General features: G+C 49.2%; 1 protein-coding gene across 1 annotated transcript in view; it reads left to right on the forward strand.

Annotated features, from left to right (window-relative positions):
* Nucleotides 1-19,515, forward strand: part of NCKAP1L (NCK associated protein 1 like) — a 92,953-nt gene that overhangs the window by 30,753 nt on the left and 42,685 nt on the right. The window contains exons 12-20 of the mRNA XM_077329262.1: nucleotides 137-246; nucleotides 2,428-2,560; nucleotides 6,088-6,169; nucleotides 7,088-7,146; nucleotides 10,629-10,774; nucleotides 12,060-12,192; nucleotides 14,373-14,492; nucleotides 14,764-14,903; nucleotides 15,739-15,870. Of these exons, the coding sequence (XP_077185377.1) occupies nucleotides 137-246; nucleotides 2,428-2,560; nucleotides 6,088-6,169; nucleotides 7,088-7,146; nucleotides 10,629-10,774; nucleotides 12,060-12,192; nucleotides 14,373-14,492; nucleotides 14,764-14,903; nucleotides 15,739-15,870 (1,055 nt within the window). The remainder of the gene's footprint in view (nucleotides 1-136; nucleotides 247-2,427; nucleotides 2,561-6,087; nucleotides 6,170-7,087; nucleotides 7,147-10,628; nucleotides 10,775-12,059; nucleotides 12,193-14,372; nucleotides 14,493-14,763; nucleotides 14,904-15,738; nucleotides 15,871-19,515) is intronic.

A 19,515-nucleotide genomic window follows, 5' to 3' on the forward strand; every position in this document is an offset into this window, starting at 1 on the left:
AAAAGGGCCTGCAGGATAACATTCTCACCAGGCTTCCTGGAGGGCCTTTAGCCTGCTAGGCGAACCGACTGAGTTGCTTGCAGGCTGAGAAAGGTACCTTGACCTGAAGCCCTCTCTCTTCTTTCCGCCCCACTAGGTTGTTTATGTCTTCATGGCACTGTCGTTCTGCCGGGACGAGGTGACCTGGCTTTGCCGCCACAGTGAGCATGTCAGCAAGGGCAAGAACCCGGAGGACTTTTCGGACAGGTATTGATGATGCCGGACAACTGAATCCTTAGGATCAGGACGGGGTAGAGAGGAGGCTGCAGAGGCTGGAGGTGGCAGACACTGCTGGGGGTGGGGGGCTTCACCCTACAACACCCCTTGTTCACGTTCCTTTTCAGTTCTGCTTGCCCATGGTGGGCAGCAACTTCTAAAATCCCTTCTGCTAAAAATACAAGAGGGCAGTCCTCATTGGTTTCTGAGCGTCCTAAGAAGAACATCACTCCCACACAGGGACGTCCAGCAGTCAGACTGCTCAGTGAGAGCACATTGTGGACGCATCCAGACCTAGTGTGGTGCCAGGAAGTCTTTGTGCAGTGAGATGGTTCTAGAGGACTGTGGGCGAGGGACCACATTCTGACATCCAGGGGGAAGGCAAAAACTGCTCAAGGACCAGTTTGGCCTTTTTTCCTGACTTGGACCAATCAATCGGAACAAAATCCGAGCTCTCGGAGCGGATATTCAACAGGAGGCCCAAGCACGGGAGGTGTGAGCTTCCCCCTGGATCCTTCAGATTTGGTGTAGTGGTTAAGAGTGCGGACTTCTAATTTGGCAAGCCGGGTTTGATTCTGCGCTCCCTACATGTAGCCAGCTGGGTGACCTTGGGCTCCCCACAGCGCTGATAAAACCGTTCTCACCGATCAGTGAAATCAGGGCTCTCTCAGTCTCACCCATCTCACAGGGTGTGGGGAGAGGAAAGGGAAGGGGATTGTAAGCTGCTTTGAGACTCCTTCAGGTAGACAAAAGCGGCATATAAGAACCAACTCTTCTCCTTCAGTAATATCAGGGCTCTCTCAGCCTCACCCACCTCACAGGGTGTCTGTTGTGGGGAGAGGAAAGGGAAGGGGACTGTAAGCTGCTTTGAGACTCCTTCAGGTAGACAAAAGCGGCATATAAGAACTAACTCTTCTCCTTCAGTAATATCAGGGCTCTCTCAGCCTCACCCACCTCACAGGGTGTCTGTCGTGCGGAGAGGAAAGGGAAGGCATTTGTAAGATGCTTTGAGACTCCTTCGGGTAGAGAAAAGCGGCATATAAGAACCAACTCTTCAGTAATATCAGGGCTCTCTCAGCCTCACCCACCTCACAGGGTGTCTGTTGTGGGGAGAGGAAAGGGAAGGGGACTGTAAGCTGCTTTGAGACTCCTTCAGGTAGAGAAAAGCGGCATATAAGAACCAACTCCTCTTCTTCTTCAGTAATATCAGGGCTCTCTCAGCCTCCCCTCCCTCAAGGGGTGTCTGTTGTGGGGAGAGGAAAGGGAAGGCGAATGTAAGCTGCTTTGAGACTCCTTCAGGTAGAGAAAAGTGGCATATAAAACCCAACTCTTCTTCTTCAGATTTGCTTTTTGCTATGCCATGAATGGGGCCAAAAGGTGTAGGTAGTCCTTCTCTGTAGAAGTCTCTCTAGCAGATATGTTGTCCAGTTGGGTCCGTACAGCCATGCAGAATGCTCATGGATGTTGTGCAGTGCAAACGGCTTCGTGGAACAACTGAATCAGTATTCCCCACACATTGAGCTGATCGACAGAGCTGAAAGTCGGCCACCTTGCTTTACAAAAAATTATATCCATGGAGTCTATTTTGATTTAAGGTCCTAGAGTACCTTAAAAATAAGCAGCAAGCCTCTCTAACCTCACTCTTCCTCCCCCTCCCTTTTTCTGTGCCTGCCCATGGACGAAGGATTGCAGTGTTTCATAAAACCTGCATTGCTTTTCCTTGCCGGCCTGGTGTAGTGGCTAAGAGCAGCCGTCTCCAGTCTGGAGAACCGGGTCTGATTTCCCATTCCTCCATATGCAGCCAGCCGGGTGTCCTTGGGCTAGTCACAGTTCCCTCAGAGCAGTTCTCTTAAAGCTCCCTCACAGGGTATCTGTTGAGGAGCAAGGAAGGGACAGGTGCTTGTCAGCCACTTGGGGTCGTGAAATGTGGAGGATAAAAATCCAGCTCATCTCCTTTCCTTAAAAACGTCCTCATCCTATTCTCTGAGAAGATGGTGAATTCTCCTAGGATGGAGCCAGGAGTGGGCTTTGGCCACATGCAGGTAGGCCTGTCCGAGGTGTGAGAAGATTAGGGAAGTCGGGCTTGGAACAGCAGACACGGGTCCTCGCACACGAACCTGCACGTGCCTGGCGAGCACACCTCCTTCTGAATCCCATCTGTTCCTCCCACAGCCACCTGGCGGAGCTTCTGTTCTTGATGGAGGAGCTCCGCCGCCTGCTTCGACGTTACCAGAATCTCCTCCGTCGCTACTACGTCCAGTATTTGTCCCGCTTCGATTCCTTCGTGCTCAGTGACGTCCTCCAGGTATGGAAATGGGCAGGGAGGAGTAAGGAGGGAAGGGTTCTAGGACAAGAGGCAGTGAAGTGAAGGGGGGCAGACTCTAATCTGGGGAAGTGGGTTTGATTCCCTACTCCTCCACGTGCAGCCTGCTGGGGTGACCTTGGGTCGGTCACAGTTCTCTCCGAACTCTCTAAGCCCGACTGACCTCACAAGGTGCCTGTTGTGGGGTGGGTGGGGGGAGGAAAGGAAGGTGATTGCAAGGCACTACAACCCTAGAGCCAATGTGGAGTAGTGGATAAGAGCAGTGGAGAGAACTGGGCTTGAGTCATAGAATCATAGAATCATAGAGTTGGAAGGGGCCACACAGGCCATCGTCCAACCCCCTGCTCAACACAGGATGAGCCCAGAGCATCCTAAAGCATCCAAGAAAAGTGTATATCCAACCTTTGCTTGAAGACTGCCAGTGAGGGGGAACTCACCATCTCCTTAGGCAGCCTATTCCACTGCTGAACTGCTGAGTCCCTGCTCTTCCTCCACATGAAGCCCGCTGGGTGACCTTGGGCCATTCACAGTTCTCTCTGTCGCTGACCTCAGAGAGGCCAAGGACGCCCAACGCTGAGAGGTTCCCATCCAAGAGACATCCAGGCAGAACTTTCTACCAAGTAACTTATAAAAGTACAGGAAGATTCTGTGCTTTTGGCCTCCTCTCCCTGGGAGGACAGAAACTACAGATTTCTTAGTGTAGCTTCAGACCCCGGGTGAAGAGCCAGCCGAGGCCAGCCTCGTATTAGATTAGTCAGGTTTTCTTTGAAGCCAAGGTAGATGGCTTTGAAGAATTTTGCTATTTAATTAACGCCTCAGGGCACCTCGTGTAATTATTTCGCTCTTCCAAAGTTATACTAGAAGGAAGGGGTGTCCACCCCTCCGGGGTTATTCGAGGTCCCTTCCTTGAGTTTCAAGCCTCTTTTAACTTTTTTTCTCTTTTAGACAGCCTTTTTATATATGAGGAAGCTATTTTGGCGTTATTTTGTCCTGTTATTCGGTTAAAGTAAAACTGCCCCGTCTTCTAGAATCTTGACCATAACGCTGACTTACCCTCTGCATACAATATACAGATCTTGGGCATACATGCAAGGAGACACAAGGGCCTGAGGGGAGTCTACCAAGTCCTTAATATTAAATCTTGATTCATCATTAAGAGCCTGGGGGAGAAATCTAGGAACTAAGATCATAGAATCATAGAATCATAGAGTTGGAAGGGGCCATACAGGCCATCTAGTCCAACCCCTGCTCAACGCAGGATCAGCCCTAAGTATCCTAAAGCAATTTTCTAAAGATTTTCTCCTCAGATGGATTAGACATATAAAACAACTCTTCTCTGCCGGCCGAGGAGCAGGAGATGTCCAAAATCCCTTCATGGTAGTTGGAATTGTACACCTGGGTTTAGAATCACCAGGTTAGAGTATCTAACTAGGATCTGGGAGATTAAGTTTCAAATCTCCACTTTCTCACAAAGCTCCCTGGATGGCCACTCACTAGAATCATCCTCAGTCTGCATTATGTCGCAAATTTGTTCTGAGGAGAGAGGAAGAGAAGTCTGTATATTGCCTGGAGCTCCCTGTGGGGATGGAATCATAGAATCATAGAGTTGGAAGGGGCCATACAGGCCATCTAGTCCAACCCCCTGCTCAACGCAGGATCAGCCCTAAGCATCCTAAAGCATGCAAGAAATGTGTCTATCCAACCTTTGCTTGAAGACTGCCAGTGAGGGGGAGCTCACCACCTCCTTAGGCAGCCTATTCCACTGCTGAACTACTCTGACTGTGAAATATTTTTTCCTGATATCTAGCCTATATCGTTGTACTTGAAGTTTAAACCCATTACTGCGTGTCCTCTCCTCTGCAGCCAACAGAAACAGCATCCTGCCCTCCTCCAAGTGACAACCTTTCAAATACTTAAAGAGGGCTATCATGTCCCCTCTCAACTTGGATGCTTTAGGATGCTTTGGGCTGATCCTGCGTTGAGCAGGATCTGCCTAAAGCATCCAGGAGAAATATCTGTCCAGCCGCTGCTTAGAATCATAGAACCATAGAGTTGGGAGGGGCCAGACAGGCCACCTAGTCCCACCCCCTGCTCAATGCAAGGTCAGTCTAAAGCATCCAGGATAAGTCTAGCTGCTGCTTGGAGACCACCAGTGAGGAGGAGTTCGCCATCTCCTTAGGCAGTCGATTCCACTGTTGAACTACTCTGATTATGAATTTTTTTTCCTGGTACCTAGCATGTAGTTTAAATTATTTATTGAGGGCCCTCTCCTCTGCTACCAACAGGATAAGTCTAGCTGCTGCTTGGAGACCACCAGTGAGGAGGAGTTCGCCATCTCCTTAGGCAGTCGATTCCACTGTTGAACTACTCTGATTATGAATTTTTTTTCCTGGTACCTAGCATGTAGTTTAAATTATTTATTGAGGGCCCTCTCCTCTGCTACCAACAGGAACCTTTCCCTGTCCTCCTACAAGTGACAATGTTTCAGGTACTTCAAGAGAGCCATCCTGTCCCCTCTCAACCTTCTCTTCTCCAGGCTGAACATTCCCCTCAGTCTTTGCTCATAGGGCTGTTCCCCAGGTCCCGGATCGTTCTCATCACTCTCCTCTGAACCCTCTGAATTTTGTCCGATGATGGGATTAAAAATGTACCAGAGCAATGGATTCTGTGGAAGTTTTGAAGGAAGAAGCAAGGTTCAGAAGGGATTTGAGGGGAAGGCTGCTCCTTTGACACAATATGGCTGGTGCAAGATGAGGACATGATTCAAGGTCCACCCAAGCACATAACTAACACCGAACAGCTGGGGACTCAGCTATGGCAGAGACCTTGTTGTTGTTAGGTGCAAAGTCGTGTCCGACCCATCACGACCCCCTGGACAATGATCCTCCAGGCCTTCCTGTCCTCTACCATTCCCCAGAGTCCATTTAAGTTTGCACCGACTGCTTCAGTGACTCCATCCAGCCACCTCATTCTCTGTCGTCCCCTTCTTCTTTTGCCCTCAATCGCTCCAAGCATTAGGCTCTTCTCCTGGGAGTCCTTCCTTCCTTCTCATGAGGTGGCCAAAATATTTGAGTTTCATCTTCAGGATCTGTCCTTCTAAGGAGCAGTCAGGGCTGATCTCCTCTAGGACTGACCGGTTTGTTCGCCTTGAAGTCCAAGGGACTTGCAAGAGTCTTCTCCAGCACCAGAGTTCAAAAGCCTCAATTCTCTGACGCTCGGCCTTCCTTATGGCAGAGACTTACTCTGTTTCAAAAACATATCCTTCAAAAAGTCTGCCCTTATAGAGGCTACTTACCATCTTGGGGGCCCACCTGGAGAGAGAAGGTTGAGTCTGGGAAAATTCCCTTTCTGTGAGGTTTCTCCTTTCTCCTTTCCTTTCCTCGTGCGGCTGGGTTGCTTCTCTTCTCAAACGCACCTGTGACCACATATAGCAGTAAAAACAAAAGTGCTGCTTCCTCCGTAATCACATGGTTAATAATGACCCCCCCCCTCCATGTGTCCACTTGCAGGACCTGACAGTGTGCCCCGAAGAAGAATCCGTGATCATGTCTTCCTTTGTCAGCTCCCTCTCAGCCCTGTCTGTCAAACAAGGTAACTTTGGGGGAGGGGGGGGGGGAGCAAGTACGCCCTCCATTAGGCACAGTGCTTAGGGCCCACGATACTTTTAGGGGGCCCATGAAAATTCAGAAGGGGCGAAAAAAAGAACTTTTAGGGTCAAAGGGCCAATCAGGCTCTAAATCTTGGACTCTGTGGTCCAATCATAGGGCTGCATTAAGGGCCAATCAGAGCTGTTGGCGGGAACCTCAAAATGTATACTAGTCGGTGTTTTTCCCCAGTTGTTGTTCGTTGTTTGGTTAGTGTTTGGAGTCCATCAAAGAGTGGTGTTTTCGAAGAACATGCAGTCTGCTTCTACTGAATCCTCAGACTTATTAGAGATGATGATTTTTAGTTTCCTTGCCCTGGCGGAACTGTCAACGTTCCCTAGGGCCTGTAAAGCAGCATTCTTCCTCCAAGGCCTATGGTTGAGGCCAGGATGGCTTCAAAGCATGTGGGCTGCCTCCTCCTCTCCAGGTTCCCCTCTCCCCATATGTGGCTCCTTCTATAGGGGATAGTTTCGCTACCATCTGAATTACTGAATTGGTCAACTATCTTGAGCAAAACCTGTTTGGGTGTGTACATATAAGGCCAGTGTCTTTCATAGACCTATGGAGCCTGCTGCTTCTGGGAAAGGGAATCCCCTTTTGTCTAGAGATTGCAAATTATTCTTTTTAGGGGTGTGACGTTTGTTTTCCCAGTTCATCTCACTCTGGTTTTTCCCCTTGTATGAAGTCTGTACACATTAAGTCATGCACTTTAGAAGTTGACTTGCTTGTTCTACATAGGAAAATCCAGCTGCAAAAGCACATTGAAAGTGCATTATACAATGTGTGCAGAAGTCGTAAGAGACGTTCCAGCACTCCCCCCCCTGGTTGTTTTGCCCCTGTTGATGTATTTTTTCCTTTTCTATAGTTGATGAAAAGATGACATTTGAATTTTCTGGGTTGAGACTGGATTGGTTCAGATTACAGGTAAGGCCTCAGTTTAGTCTTACCGTCTCTTCTTCTCCTTCACCACTGTTGATACGGCTTCCCTTAAAACCTGTTTTTTTTCATGCTGCCGGTTTATCTGTACCAATGAATACAGCTCTCATCCACTGTGGGCAAGCAGCCTTCTGGCCAGTGTGTAATACAAAAGCTATGCAAAGCTATGTGAAAACTATGCAGAATGGAATTATTCAAGAAGGCATTTTTGGGCCTAGGTATATAGGACTGGAAAGTGGCATTGACAAAGGGATAGAGACTGTCTATACCATGGAAGGGGAAACGATGGCTCTCCAGATGTCCATGGACTACAATTCCCATGAGCCCCTGCCTGCAGCCATGTCCGTGGGCTGAATCTGCACGGAGCTTTTATTCCAATCCCAGGTCGATTCAGTCCCTGCTGTCTCCACTGAATGCGATTTCCATTTTGATTTTGTCTGATTTAAATTTTCCCTCTGCAACAAGCATGATTGCTCCAGAGTGACCCTACCTTTCCCCTGCAATATCCTGGAGTGGATATAACCCTTGATATTTGAAAAATTGGCATGAGAAAGCATGCAGTTCTCTGCTTGCTGCTGAGCCTCCATGGCAGAAAAGCCCTGATTGGTCACGGCTTCAGTTCAAAGGCTTCCTCGTTCCCTGGCTGCAAGCCTGCCTTAAAGGGGAAGCCCTAACTTCTCTCAACAGGAGCTCCAGAAGCCTTAGCTTCTCTCGGCAGAGATTTGCCTCTTGTTTTTTTTTTCTCCCTCCTCTCCCCCTGTTCAAGAAAAGAAATGAAAGAGGCTCCTGCTGCACTTGGCTCCCCCCCTTCTGAGCTTCCCTAACCATGTGCAGAACACTTTCTGTTTCAATGGGGAGGGGGGGGGGATAGAGGAAGACCTGAGTTCAAATTGATCTGAATTGAGCAGGATCCACAACGGAATAAACAAAGTAAGTGCAGATTCAGCCCTGGAGAGCCATGGTTTGGCGACCCCTGTAATCTGCTTTGAGTCTCAGTTAAGAAAGGTGGACTATAAATAAACTAAGTAACAAAAAACCCAGAGGGATGCAGTCAAATACTTGGGGGAGGAGGAGAAGCTGGTGGCCGGTCTTTTTTCCATCTCTGCTTATTTGTTTCCATAGCAGCTAATTTCGGTTAGTGATTGAGAAGGCAACAAGCTGGGAAAACGACTTGTTAAGGAGAAAGAGAAGAGGAGGTAGAGCAAATGGGTACAGAGAGGTGCTTAGCTACCTCTTCCATGTATGGATGTGATCGCCTCCTGAGAGGTAAAAAGGCAAAGAACTCTGATGTGGCAAACTCTCTGTGGATGCTCACATGAGGGAGGGGGGAACTGAAGAGCTCTTTGCCGGCCCTTCTGTTCTTCCTGGAGGGTCTCCAGCCTAGGTTCCTTCCTTCCTTCCTTCCTTCCTTCCTTCCTTCCTTCCTTCCTTCCTTCCTTCCTTCCTTCCTTCCTTCCTTCCTTCCTTCCTTCCTTCCTTCCTTCCTTCCTTCCTTCCTTCCTCCCTCCCTCCCCCCTCCCTCCCTCCCTCCCTCCCTTCCTCCCTCCCCCCTCCCTCCCCCCTCCTTCCTTCCTTCCTTCCTTCCTTCCATCCTCCCTCCCTCCCTCCCTCCCTCCCTCCTTCCTTCCTCCCTCCCTCCCTCCCCCTCCTCCTTCCTTCCTTCCTTCCTTCCTTCCTTCCTTCCTTCCTTCCTTCCTTCCTTCCTTCCTTCCTTCCTTCCTTCCTCCCTCCCTCCCCCCTCCCTCCCTCCCTCCCTCCCTTCCTCCCTCCCCCCTCCCTCCCCCCTCCTTCCTTCCTTCCTTCCTTCCTTCCATCCTCCCTCCCTCCCTCCCTCCCTCCCTCCTTCCTTCCTCCCTCCCTCCCTCCCCCTCCTCCTTCCTTCCTTCCTTCCTTCCTTCCATCCTCCCTCCCTCCCTCCCTCCCTCCCTCCCTCCTTCCTTCCTCCCTCCCTCCCTCCCCCTCCTCCTTCCTTCCTTCCTTCCTTCCATCCTTCCTCCCTCCCTCCCCCCTCCTCCTTCCTTCCTTCCTCCCTCCCTCCCCCCCTCCTCCTTCCTTCCTCCCTCCCTCCCTCCCTCCTCCTTCCTTCCTCCCTCCCTCCCTCCCCCCTCCTTCCTTCCTTCTTTCCTTCCTTCCTTCCTTCGTTATAGACAGCCCTAGTAATAGACAGCTGTTTGCTTACCACAAAGAAGACACAAGATTGCCTACTTCAGAGACCCTTACCAAGGGGCCCTCAAAGCCCTGGATTTCACAAGCCTGCCCAAAGAAGGATAGAATTAAAAACGTTTTCTCTTTGTATGGAGCTGGAAAAACCCCGTGCCACTGTGGGGTCTTCACAGTATCACAGTGCTTTAGATCAGGGGTCGTCAAACTGCGACCCTCCAGATGTCCATGGACTACAATTCCCATGAGGCTCATGGGAATTGTAGTCCATGGACATCTGGAGGGCCCCAGTTTGACGACCCCTGCTTTAGACAACGCAAACGTTCCATAGTGGGATTCTAAAGGTAAAGGTATCCCCTGTGCAAGCACCGAGTCATGTCTGACCCTTGGGGTGACGCCCTCTAGCGTTTTCATGGCAGACTCAATACGGGGTGGTTTGCCAGTGCCTTCCACAGTCATTGCCGTTTACCCCCCAGCAAGCTGGGTACTCATTTTACCGACCCTGGAAGGATGGAAGGCTGAGTCAACCTTGAGCTGGCTGCTGGGATCGAACTCCCAGCCTCATGGGCAAAGCTTCAGACTGCATGTCTGCTGCCTTACCACTCTGCGCCACAAGAGCCTCATAGTGGGATTCTACTTGTGCTTAAATTGAGACTTGCACATTCACTTGAAACTCTTCAAGTCCTGAGTTACTAACTCTGTGGGTGACTGTGTTATATGTTTAGACTGTTCTATGCATTACCGCGGCAATGTTTTATGTGAACTGCCCTGAGCCGTATGGGGAGGGCAGTATAAAAGTCGAATAAGTAAATAAATAAATGCCTCCATGATTCAAAGGAACAGTTTCTTCTCCAGGGCAAAAGGCTTGCTTCGCTCTCTGAAGAGCAGTGGATCTCAACCTGGGGGTCGGGACCCCTTTGGGGGTTGAATGACCTTTTCACAGGGGCCGCAGCAAGGCAAGCAGCCTGGCGGGGTGGGGGGGGGATACCATCCACACAACAGCCTTGCGGGGCAGATCGAGATAGAGCGTTCATCTTTCTGGAGCAGCGGAAAAGAGCGAGATCGGCATGCTGGGACAAGAGGCAGAACTGAACCAAGAAACCCCAGAAAGAAACCAAGTTATATACCATCATGAACAATGGATCTTCACGCCATTGGTCAACTTTGGTTTAATTTCTGTGAAAGAACACTTGCATAATTTTAGGGTTGGGGGTGACCCCAACATGAGGAACTGTATTAAAGGGTCGCGGCATTAGGAAGGTTGAGAACCACTGCCCAAGAGGTGTCCATTTTCTCCCCTCCCCCACCAGGCGTACACCAGCGTCAGCAAGGCCCCCCTTCAATTGCGGGAGAATTCGAATGTGGCCAAGGTGATGAATCTCATAGTGTTTCACACCAAGATGCTAGACTCTGTGGACGAGCTGTTACTGGAGACATCTGACCTCTCCATTTTCTGGTAGGTGCTTGGTCGGGGAAGCAACCCACAGAGCAGAGATTGTTTTTTTTGCATATGACCCAGGAGATCCTTTCCAACTCTATGATTCTGCGACTCTATATGTGATGGTTTTTCACCTCTCAGTAAACAGGAGGAGGGCCAGCTCATGGTTTGCATGGAAAAGGTCCCAGGTTCATGCACTGGCATCTCCAGTGATCTAAGGCAAAGGTAGTCAACCTGTGGTCCTCCAGATGTTCATGGACTACAAGTCCCATGAGCCCCTGCCAGCAAATGCTGGCAGGGCCTCATGGGACTTGTAGTCCATGAACATCTGGAGGACCACAGGTTGACTACCCCTGATCTAAGGTAGTGGAGGCTGAGTAAGACTCTCCCCCTGCCATGCTTAAGGGCTGCTGGCAGATAGGTGTGAAGAGTCACTCTCTAGTGCACAGAGAGGTGGGAGGCTATTAAAGAAAAGGTTGGAGGCTTATTTGAGGGGCCAATATTGTTGCATAGAAGAGGGAGAGACAAAAAGAAGTTTCTTATACCCTGCTTTTCACGACTCAAAAGAGTCTCAAAGCAGCTTCCAGTCACTTTCCCTTCCTCTCCCCACAAGAGACAACCTGTAAGGGAGGTGAGGCTGAGAGAGCCCCGATATTACAGAAGAAGGAGGTGAAGAAGGAGAAGAAGGAAAATAATAAGAAGAGAAGAAGAGTTGGTTCTTATACCCGAAGGAGTCTCAAAGGGGCTTCTAATTGCCTTCCCTTCCTCTCCCCACAAGAGACACCCTGTGAGGGAGGTGAGGCTGAGAGAGCCCTGATATTACTGAAGTCGAAGAAGAAGAGTTGGTTCTTATATGCCGCTTTTCTCTACCCGAAGGAGTCTCAAAGCGGCTTCCAATTGCCTTCCCTTCCTCTCCCCACAAGAGACACCCTGTGAGGGAGGTGGGGCTGAGAGAGCCCTGACACAACTGCTTAGTCAGAACCGCACTATCATGACGGTGAGTAGCCCAAGGTCACCTAGCTGGCTGCATGTAGGGGAGCAGGGAATCAAACCCGGCTCGCCAGCTAAGAAGCTGCGGTTCTTAACTTCTGAACCAAGCTGGCTGTTGCCCTAAGAGTAGCAACCTGCACAAGGAATGTTAGGTTCTGCCCTCCCTGTCCTATTTCATGGTCTTCTTGCTGCTCCCTGCAGGGTCTTCCTCGCTTTTTCTATCTACCCCAGATGCTGGTTTTTCTAGCACACGCTAGTGTTGGTCAGTGTGTCGCTTGTTCCCCAGTTGCTGATGTGTCCATTCCTTCAACAGCTTCTACGTACATCTCTTGGAGAAGCTTTTTGCATCCACCATGGAGAAGCCATCTATGCTGCGTTACGCCCTCGCCTTCCCACTTCTTTGTGCCGACTTCAGCCATGCCACCCATCCTTTGTGCCCCGAAGAGGTACATATGCAGTTGGGACCCCGATGGGGAGGCAGGACAGGAGTGGCTGATTGGGGATGAAAGGGCCAGAGTGATCTTCATGGAGAAACCCATCTTCTATGCGACAGCTCCTCAAGTACTTGAAGATGGCTATCACCTCTCAGTCGTCTCCTCTCCAGGATAAACAGACCAAGCTCCCTCAACCTTTCCTCCTACATCTTGGTCTCCAAACCCCTCACCGTCTTCATAGCCCTCCTCTGGACATGGAGAGCCAGTTTGGTGTAGTGGTTAGGAGTGCGGACTTCTAATCTGGCATGCCGGGTTCGATTCTGTGCTCTCCCACATGCAGCCAGCTGGGAGACCTTGGGCTCCCCATGGCACTGATAAAACTGTTCTGACCAAGCAGGAATATCAGGGCTCTCTCAGCCCCACCCACCCCACAGGGTGTCTGTTGTGGGGAGAGGAATGGGAAGGCGACTGTAAGCCGCTTTGAGCCTCCTTCGGGTAGGGAAAAGCGGCATAGAAGAACCAACTCTTCTTCTTCTTCTTTATCTACATCCTTCTTCAGTTGTGGTGCTCAAGACCACTGATAAAACTGGCAATGCCAAAATGCATTTGGTCAATGCCATTGGGACATTAGTATGTTTACAGGATCTGATTTTATCTGAGGCTATGCAATAGAGCCTTTGGGTGTTTTTTTAAAAAATCTAAATTGGATCATTAATAAATACTAGATTACTTTTTGGTGCACCCTCAACAGGCCTACAGACATGTCCCTTTTTGTTAACCTTTTTTGATTCCTGGACTCCTGTTTGGGTTGAGGTTATTCTGCTTTTTATAGTGAACCTTTCCTGGGCTACATTAATCAGGCTTTTCTGCCCATCCATGCCGTTTGGATGCTGTTTAATGAGCATTCAGCCTCCCCCCCCTAAAAATCCCCCCCCGAGTAATCCCAAAACACTGGACCCAGGGCGGCATAAATTATGAATGGCATACATTATGTAAAGGAACCAACTGTCCATAATTTCTTCTTATCTTGAATGATTTATTCTGTGGGGTTTCATGTGCTCTTTTCACATAATTTAGTCTGCTTTCTTGCTAGTCACAAGACGGGGAAAGAACCATGCGGGGCCTTGACTACAGGGAGTTAGTTGGCCTGTTTCTGAAATTTCAGTAGACCACATCATTTCAAGCCTGCTTTCCCTGTCCTTTTTAAAAACGAAAAGAAAGGGGAAGTCATCCTGATGCCTGATGCCTCCCCCAGTGCTACCTTCTGTGTGGCTTTGCGGGCATGGTGCAACAGGGACAGGTGGAAGCAACTCTCATGTAGTGAGAGCGCAGTGAAGGAATGGCACCACCTGCTTGTTAAAGGAACAGCCAAAACAACATAGAATCATAGAGTTGGAAGGGACCTCTTGGGTCATCTAGTCCAGGGGTAGTCAACCTGTGGTCCTCCATATATTCATGGACTACAATTCCCATGAGCCCCTGCCAGCATTTGCTGGCAGGGGCTCGTGGGAATTGTAGTCCATGAACATCCGGAGGACCACAGGTTGACTACCCGTGATCTAGTCCAACCCTCTGCACTATGCAGGATACTCACAACCCTCTCGCTCATCCACTGTAACCTGCCACCCCCTTGAGCCTTCACAGAATCAGCCTCTCTGTCAGATGGCTATCCAACCTCTGTTTAAACATTCCCAAAGATGGAGGCTTCCCGAGGAAGCCTGTTCCACTGAGAAACTGCTCTGTCAGGAACTTCTTCCGGAGGTTTAGATGGAATTTCTTTTGAATTAATTTCATCCCATTGTTTCTGGTCCGTCCCTCTGGGACAAGAGAGAACAACTCTGCTCCATCCTCTATACGGCAGCCTTACTTGGAAGATGAGCCCTAAGCCTGACCATTGATAGAGGCAGCAACGCCAAAACGCCTCTGGTCAGTGGAGGCATTGGTATGCATGCATGCATGCGCTGATTTTACTGAGGCTCTGCAATAAGCCTTGAGTTTTCACTTTAATAAATATTAGTACTTTTTTTTTTTTACTTGTGTTCGACCCTACAGAGGCTAAAACTCATTCCCCTTATTTTGACCTTTTGGGGTTCTTGATTCTGAACTAGAACCATGCCTTTGAGAGGGAGCGGTGCATGAGTGAGCTTCCTAGGCATGCAACCAACAGCATTTCTGACTTCCCTCCCCACCAGTACCCTCACTTGAAGAACTGTGCCTTGGGCCTCTGCAACAACTTCCTGGAAGAGATCGCCCGGCAGGCTTCTTTGTGCATCTTGGATGCCTGTGCCGAACAGCGTAACCTGAGTGAGCAGGTAGGAAGCCAGACTCTTTTTTGGGAGGGGGGGGGATGCTGGCGAGAGGACGTCAGAGGCAGATGGAGACTAAGAAGAAAGAGAGAGGGAGGGGGCAGAGTGTCTGCAGAGTTCAGTGCAGTGCAGCCTATTCAAAAGGCCAGGATTGCCTTTGCAGAAATTCTGAAAATGTAGAAATTCTGAAAACACAAAACTCCTGAGCCAGGGGCTGAATATAGTACAATAAATGTAACTAGTAAACCGTAAAGCTTGCCTCTTTGATATCCACCAGCTCTTGCCCAAGCACTGTGCATCCACCATCAGCAAGGCCCGGAACAAGCGTGCCCGTAAAGCACCATCCAAGAAGGGAGAGCCAGAGAGGGACAAACCAGGTGCTGAAAGCCACCGGAAGAACCGCAGCCTGGTCACCAAGTAAGGCTCCCCCAGTGTAGATCTTGGCTGAGATGATTTGTGAATTGATTTCCTGATGCCCTGTGTTCCTCCCCAATGAGGACTCAAAGGGGTTTATGACTCTCTCCCCTACTTCATCTCTTCCCAACAGGGTAGGCTTAACGTGTGACTGGCCCAAGGTCACCCTTGTCAATGCTTTAGCCCTTTCTTGCATGCCCAGGGAGAATGCCAATTGTCACTCAGTTTCCAAAGATGCTTACTTTAGAAGCAGTGTTGCCAATCCCCAGATGGCACCTGGAGATCTCCTGCTGTTATGATTGATCTTCAGACCACTAATCTGTACCCCCGGAAGAAATGGCTGCTTCAGAGTGTGGGTTGTATGGCATTATACCCTGCTGAGGTCCTTTCCCTCTCCAGACTCCACTGTCCCCAGCCTCCACCTCCTAAATCTCCAGGTATTTTCCAACCCAGAGCTGATAACCCTATTTGGAAGGTGGATTTGTGGGCATTCTACTCCTTGGAGATGCCTCTCCAAACCCCGCCCTCCCCTGGCTCCACCCCCTCCAAATCTCCAGGTAGTTCCTAAAACAGAGCTGGCAACCCTATTTGGAAGGTGGACTTATGGGCATTCTACCCCATGGAGATCTTCCTCAAACCCTTTCCCCCTGGCTCCTCCCCCAAAATGTTCAGGAAATTCCCAACTCTAAGCTGACAACCCTAGCAGAGAATCCTGCTTCTCCTCTGGACGGAACAGCCTTTTGCTTGGTCTGCTCTGCCTGCAATATTGACCTTGACCCCACCACCCTTGGCGATTGGAATCAGTGGCTTCCTGACCATCTGCCTTTCCTTTCCCCAGTCTGGACAAACTGCACCTGACGCTGACCGAACTGTGCTGGACCCTGAACTATGTGCCCAGTTTCCTCGTCTTCGAGCACACCTTGACCCCGGCGGAGTACCTCAGCAGCCAGCTGGAGACGCGTCTCAGCAGGTACAGGAAGTCAGGGATGTGTTAGGAAGTGATCGTGGTTTTGATCGGCAGCCGCAGCAGTGCCCCGGAATATTTATTTTCGAAGTTTTCGAAGATGGGGCAGAATAAGTTATAAATCAAACTTTGTTTTTGCAGCCCACCTTTCCTGGACGATCAGGGTGGGTCACAATGTGAAATGACAATCAGTCGGGTTGTGAATACACAGTGGGAATATAAGCCCAGGAAAATATATTACATTTCAGTAGCCTCCAACTAATTGAAGTGTGTGTGTGTGTGTGGGGGGGGCAGATCTTCCCTCAATGTTAAGCAACGAGGCCAGTATTTCTTGGTGATCCATCAAGGCCTTGACCATAGGCCTGGTGGAAGAGTTTTGTCTTACGGGCCTTGTGGAATTGGCTTAGGTCCCACAGGGCCCTGATTTGTGAATTGATGTCCTGATTTTCTGATCTACGCTGCAAAATAAATAAATTCCTATTCAAGATCTGTATCCTTGCCTTTCCCCTGAGTGATGTGGGTCACAGACACTGACTAAAACTCTGATCCATCTCGGAGATAAAAACAGTGATATATTAATACGTTCTAAAGACGTTAACACACCAATATAAGAGTCAACTTGTGCTCCAGCTAGCTGAACATCTCTCCCCCCCCCCGCTTGCTTAAAATTAAGCTGCCCCAAATGTTATCTGGAATGATGCTTGTTTTTTTCCCATCATTTCCAGAAGGCCAGGAAGATAGAAGCTCTCCTGACCGCTCCTGGGAGATTTTCATTGTCATTATTATATATTAGCTTACTTTATGGGCTGACTTTCTCACTGAGATTTGAGGTAGATTTCAAAATCTGAATTCTAATCCAGTTGTTATGAGCCTCTTATGGCGCAGGGTGGTAAGGCAGCCGACATGCTGTTTGAAGCTCTGACCATGAGGCTGGGAGTTTGATCCCAGCAGCCGGCTCAAGGTTGGCTCAGCCTTCCATCCTTCTGATGTTGGTAAAATGAGTACCCAGCTTGCTGGGGGGTAAAACGGTAATGACTGGGGAAGGAAATGGCAAACCACCCCGTATTGAGTCTGCCAAGAAAATGTTAGAAGGCGTCACCCCAAGGGTAAGACAAGACTTGGTGTTTGCCCAGGGGATACTTTTACCTTTACCTTTTAATCCAGTTGTTTTCTCCACCGAGGAGGTGCAAAGCAGCTCACGTCACCATTTTCCCCTTCTCCATTTTATCCTACAAAGTTAGGTTAGGCTGAGACACATCAGTTGGCCACTCATAGGTAGGGTAACCAGCTCCGGGTTGGGAAATATTTGTAGATTTGAGAGGCAAAGTCTAGGGAGGGGAGGGCTTGGGGCAGGGAGGGACTTTTGCAGGGTATAATGCCATAGAGCAGAGGTGACCAAACTGGCTCTCCAGCTCTCCAGCACCTGCGTGGGAATTGTAGTCCACAGACCTCTGGAGAGCCAGTTTGGCCACTCCAACCATAGAGTCCATCCTTCAAAGAGGCCATTTTCTCCAGGGGAATTGACTTCTGTTGTCTGAAGGTATAATGGTGGGAGATCTCTAGGCCCTACATGGAGGTTGGCAACCCTATTCAATGAGCTTCCAGAGTAGGCCTTTGAACCCAAGCTTCCTTAATTTTGGTTCAGCACTCCACACTGATTTCACACTGGTTTCATGGGGAAGCCAGCTGCCTCCTAAAAATCAAAAACAAAGGGGCCTGGCATACCCCTCTGGGGAAGTCGTTCCATGATCATGGGCCTGTCACGGAAAAAGGCCTCATCTCGTGTACCCAGCAAATGAGCTTCTTTGATGGGAGAGCCTCTCTCTCTCTCTTTGATCTTAACTCCCAGGCAAGAATGTGTGGGAGAAGAAGATCATCGAGATTCCCCCGGCCCCAAGCCATGTGGGGCTTTTAAGGTCAAAACCAATACCTTGAATTGGGTTCAGAAGTGGGTCGGTAACCAACATAACTGCTACAATTTCCGGGTTAGTTATCTGCGGCGGGCAGGAGACAAAAGATCAAACATGGCAGGAGCCAAGAATTCTCTCCCAGCTTTATTAGTTCAGGTATTCATGAGGCTTACTTAGCCACCTGCTGGTATTACCACCTGTCCTGTTTACTCCTGATCTTTGTCATGGTTGTCCAAATGCTTTTGTCCTGGGGATAACATCTTTTCCATATTTCCTTTCAAAAAACCTTAAATCTGTGATCTCTGTCCGCTTCTCTCTCTTATTTCGCCATGTTTGAAAGGCTTCTGTTCTCACATAGCAGCAGGTTTGGAAAGGTCAAGGATCTGAGGGGCTGAAGCCGCAAGATCTTTGCGAATCGATTTTTCATGCATTAAATCTTCTTGAAGATGATCTGAACCCCACGCTCAGGGCTGGCTAAATTGCAAAGCTCTTCACCCGCTGAAGTGCTCTGGCTTCATTCTCATCAGCTCAGTTCTCCGACTGCCCAAATGTCAGGAGAGATTAATTTCCAGGGCAGTTTGTATTTGGTGACTTGCTGGGCTCCTTTCATCTTTAGGTTTCTGTGATACCGCAGTTGTTTAGGAAAACGCCAAGGAAGCTGGAAGGGACTGCCGCAAAAGCAGAGTCATGCGATCGTATTTCAGAATCCGAAGGAGGGCATCTGCCCAAGGGCCAAACTGGGCATGACTTGATTATTTGCCCTTTCGGGGGGGTGGTGTGTGAAATACTTGGGAAATTAGTTTCCATGCCACTTCAGAGCTCCCGTGGACCCTGTTCAAAACTCCCATGGGCCCCTGGTCAGGGCCTAGTCTGCACATACAGGATAATGCACTTTCAATGTGCTTTGGCAGCTGGATTTTCCTGTGCAGAACAGGAAAATCTACTTCTAAAGTGCATTGAAAGTGCATTATCTATTGTGTGCAGATTAGGCCCAGGAATCCCTGAATTAAAGTGATCTTTCTGTTATTAATGTTGCCAACCTTAGGTTTGATTCAATACAATGTACATTGTATATTTTTCTGATTTACACAGTCATTGAGAAAGAAACTTGGAAAAAAGGACACTACCTTGGAACTTGTTTTGACTCTCATAAAGTTCCACCATCGTCAGTTTTGTCTTCTCCGTTGCAATGGGAATGTTTAGCAGGTCTTTGTTGGTATCAGCAGGTCAAATAATAAAGGGTTCTTCTACTCCATACACACCTGCCACCATTTTCCTTGTTGGCTGATGCGGCCTCAATCTTTTGGGCCAGACTCTGCTCCTTTCTGCAGCCCTCTTCCATCACAAGATGTCATAGTCCCATTGTATACGGCACTGGTCAGACCACACTTGGAGCACTGCGTGCAGTTCTGGAGGCCTCACTTCAAGAAGGACGTAGATAAAATTGAAAGGGTACAGAGGAGAGCGACGAAGATGATCTGGGGCCAAGGGACCAAGCCCTATGAAGATAGGCTGAGGGACTTGGGAATGTTCAGCCTGGAGAAAAGGTTGAGAGGGGACATGATAGCCCTCTTTAAGTATTTGAAAGGTTGTCACTTGGAGGAGGGCAGGATGCTGTTTCTGCTAGCTGCAGAGGAGAGGACACGCAGTAATGGGTTTAAACTACAAGTACAACGATATAGGCTAGATATCAGGAAAAAGTTTTTCACAGTCAGAGTAGTTCAGCAGTGGAATAGGTTGC

This window comes from Paroedura picta, chromosome 3 (assembly GCF_049243985.1).
Source record: "Paroedura picta isolate Pp20150507F chromosome 3, Ppicta_v3.0, whole genome shotgun sequence".
Classification (NCBI taxonomy): domain Eukaryota; kingdom Metazoa; phylum Chordata; class Lepidosauria; order Squamata; family Gekkonidae; genus Paroedura; species Paroedura picta.